Here is a 3,865-nt window from a genome sequence, read left to right on the forward strand (position 1 = left end):
TGCACATGTTTTGCCAAAGTAAACATTGAGTTACTTGCCGTCTAAGGAGAGAAGGGAGGGAAAAAAAATTTTTGAACACGAGCTTTTGCAAGCATGAATGTTGAAATTATGTATGCATATATTTTGAAAATAAAAAGCTTTAAAATTTTAAAAAAATATTTTTTCTAACTTTTTTTTATAACACAGGCCCATTCCCCTCTTCTGCAATCTGGTGAAACCCATGGACCCCTTTTCAAAATATCTACTACCATCACTTAAATTTTCAATTTCAAATAATGATCAGATTTGCCACCCATTCAAAACCACCTGCCCTATATTAATTCTAGTGTCTAATCTAACCTAATTCTGACCCCAAATCTTTAAAATTTCATTAGCTGTTTCACCATCTTTGCACATTTCTTGTGCAGAAATTTCCTGTCCTCTTTATGAGAAAATGATGATGATTAAGAACAATAATGATAACATTTTCAGATCATATAAAGGAACTTTTATTTAGCTTTTATTATTTTTTTTCTTTCTTTTTAATTAACTAATAACGTACTTAGGACTGAGGATGAAAGAGAAAAAAAAAAAAAAAAACTTCCTGGGGAAACCCAAGAGATTCTCAGGAACGAGTTTGGGTTCGTGTTTTTTTTTGTTTTTTTTTAAGGGGAGGGGTTTGCAAAGTCAGTCCCATACAAATTTCTAGTCCTAAAAAAAAGAACACTAAAAAAAAAGGGGGGGTGTAATTGATCAAGACGCGACGAGACACAAGGCTCGGCTGTCAAAAATAAATCCACTTTGGTGAGAGGCGCCCTCGCAGCCAGCCCCCCTGCGGCGCCGGCCAGGCCTACTTCTGGGGGACGTCGAGGAACGCGACTGCGGCGGGCTTGCCGCGGTGGTAGCTCACGTAGCGCCGCGCCTGCATGCTCTGCGCCAGCACGTTGGTGGAGTGGCACGCCAGCAGCAGCCAATTCCGGGGCTGCACGCGGTAGGCGAAGCGCATGAAGGCCAGGGAGTAGCAGATAAGCGCGAAGGTCATGCGACCGCTGATGATCTCGGGCGACGCCCTCATGTCTTTCAAGGCCGCCAGCGGCAGGCCCCAGTTAGCCGCGGGGCCCCAGAAATGCGTGCTCTTCACGTAATCCTTAAACTCCTTGGTGCGCATGTACGCCTTCACCTTCCCAAGGATCACTCCGACAACCGCTGTCAGCATCTTTCACTTCCTTTCCTTCTCCGCCGCCTTCTCCTCCCCCACCTCAGGGGCGCCCCGGGCCAACCGATGTGTGCGGGAAGGGAGAGCGCGGGCAAGTGGGCGCAGGCTTCGGTTCCTAAGTTCGCAACGGCCCTCCTTCCCCAAGGATGCCGGCGCGCCTCCGTCACTGGCCGTTACCAATTGGAACCTTACAACGGCCGGGAGAACCGCTGCCCCTGCGGAAGAAGAGGAGCGCTAGCGGCTGGGGGAACCACCGCCCTCAGGGGAGAAAGGGAGCAGCCTGGCCAATCGCTGCCCCCGGGGGAAGAAGGGCGCGAGCGTGAGGCGTGCGGAGAGTGCCTCGCAGCTTCCGAGCTTTCCCTCCTGCGGCGTCAGAGGATGCGTGCGCAGGCTCGAAGGCGCGCGCGGTGGGTGGGGGGAAGGGAAGAAGGGTGAGGTTAGCTACAGTGTAAACATTCGCTGGTGAACCTGGCTCCGGGAAACCACCGCGCCGCTTTCTTAGAGAGGACCCCTGGAAGGAGATAGCCGATGGCAGGGAGAGAAAGAGAAGGGGGGAGGGAAGAGTTGGAAGGCCTGCTGAACACCAGACTAACTTATCTGAAAGGAATGGAGTTACACGATTTAAATAAAAATTAAAATACAAAAATATGTTCACATATTATGTGCATATATTTAACTATATTTATACAAATATACATCATTGTATATAAATATATTTAAATAAAAGAGCCAAGCAGGGTGAGAGAGGAATTTTCAGAACACCCGCACAAAATCTTCCCTTGAAGAAATGAAAGGATGTGGAATTGACATTAGGGACAGAAGCAGCGCGGGAGAAAAGCTCCCACACTCATTTCTCCTCCCCAGCATTCTCTTCAGAGAATAGACATTTACTTGGAAACCACAGAGGAATCATGGAAAAGGAAGTTGGTGAACAAGTTCCTGGGGCCTTTGAAAGGAGGCGACCAGAAATTTCTGAAAACGCCACACGAGCCCCAGCACTCCATCGCTTCTTATCGCGGCTCAGTGCAATTAACAAATCTAGTAACATGGGTTGGGACCTGACAAAGTCCAGCAGGACCCTATTGAGCAAAAATAGATTTCCAACATCTAAAGTTCAAATTCTGAATGGAAAAATCATTGCTATATAGTTATATTTAGGGTCACAGATTTAGAAATAGAAGGAATGCTAGTTTTATCCCATTTTTCAGCGGGGAAAAAAGGCTCGGAAGAGCCAAGGTCATACAGGCATCAACTGGCAGAGCCAAAATTTGAATTCAAGTCTTTTGACTGCATTTCTTTTGTCCATTGTACTGAGAGTGATAAAGTCCTTGAGATATTTAAATAGACTTTAGAACCTGAGTATTATTTAAACATGTCTACAGGAAAATCCCATTATATATTCCAAACAAATGATATGAGATATTTAAAAGACCTCTTATTGACATACAGTAAATGCTTATTTGTTCATTTATTCATTCCCATCTGTCAAATAACCTGCCCAGATAAATACTCCAGACATTCAGAAAAGGGAGAATTTTTTTTTTTTTTTTTTTTATGCTTAGTCAAAGACTTAATTAAGGCTTTATTGAGGAGTCTTAAGACTTAAGACTGAATTAAACTGAATTATTAAACCAAGCATATATTTATTTTTTGGAAAGCCAGAGATTTCTAAAAAATTATTTTTTTTCTTCTATTCCAAATTCTCTCTTTTCCTATTCCCTACCCTATCCAATGGGAAGACAGGGGGAAAAAATTATTTGAGATATGTATAGTCGGGTAGAACAAATTTTCACATTAGTCATGTCTCCTGCTCTGTCCAAAAAAAAAAAAAAAAAAAAAAAATTAGAAGAAAAAAAAATTTAGTCTTCACTCTACAAGACAAGATAGTAAACTATGCTACTGGAAGAACTCAATTTGCCCCCTCTAACACTTAGATAAATCTAACCATAAAATAAATAAGAAGGAAATTAAGGAGATAAATAGAATTTTAGAAGAGTTAGATATGACAGATCACTAAAGAATAGTGAATGAAAATATGAAGGAATATATCTACTTCTCAGTCATGCAAGGCACCTTTAGAAAAACTGACCATAAAAAGCTTCACAAATATGCAGAAAAGAGAAAACATTAAATGCATCCTTTTCTGACCATAATACAATAAAATACATTTAATAAAGGGCTTCTAAAGCACAGATTAAAAACTTATTAGAAATTAAATAACCTAATGGTTTAAAAAGGGAGTAAATTAAAAGATCAATAATTTTATTTCTGACAGACAATATACCCAAATTTCTGGGATACAACCAAAATAGTATTTAGGAGAAATTTTATATATCTAAATGGTTACATCAATGAAAAGAAGGAAAAAGCAGGTCAAGAAACTAGGGATGCAACTAAAGAAAAATAGGGAAAAAAAATAACCCCCACCTAATTAAACACCAAAATCGAAATTTAAAAACCAAAGGGAATGTTAATAAAATTGAAAGTTAAATAAATAAATTGAACTAATAAATAGAACTCTGAGTTCCAATAAAATTGATCAACTATTGGCTAATTTGATTAAAAATAAAGGAAAAAGCCAAATTATAAATTTCAAAAATGAAAAACATGAATTTACAACCAATGAAGAGGAAATAACAGCAATTATTAAGACCTATTTTGCCCAACTAT

General features: G+C 40.3%; 1 protein-coding gene across 1 annotated transcript; it reads right to left on the bottom strand.

Annotated features, from left to right (window-relative positions):
• Positions 1-464: 464 nt before the first annotated feature.
• On the bottom strand, positions 465-1,840 carry MPC1L (mitochondrial pyruvate carrier 1 like). The gene has a single exon (XM_074300821.1). The coding sequence runs from the start codon at positions 1,193-1,195 to the stop codon at positions 830-832; it is 366 nt and encodes a 121-aa protein (XP_074156922.1). The 5' UTR covers positions 1,196-1,840; the 3' UTR covers positions 465-829.
• Between the last annotated feature and the right edge of the window lie 2,025 nt (positions 1,841-3,865).

This window comes from Sminthopsis crassicaudata, chromosome 3, assembly GCF_048593235.1.
Source record: "Sminthopsis crassicaudata isolate SCR6 chromosome 3, ASM4859323v1, whole genome shotgun sequence".
NCBI classification, from domain to species: Eukaryota; Metazoa; Chordata; class Mammalia; order Dasyuromorphia; family Dasyuridae; genus Sminthopsis; species Sminthopsis crassicaudata.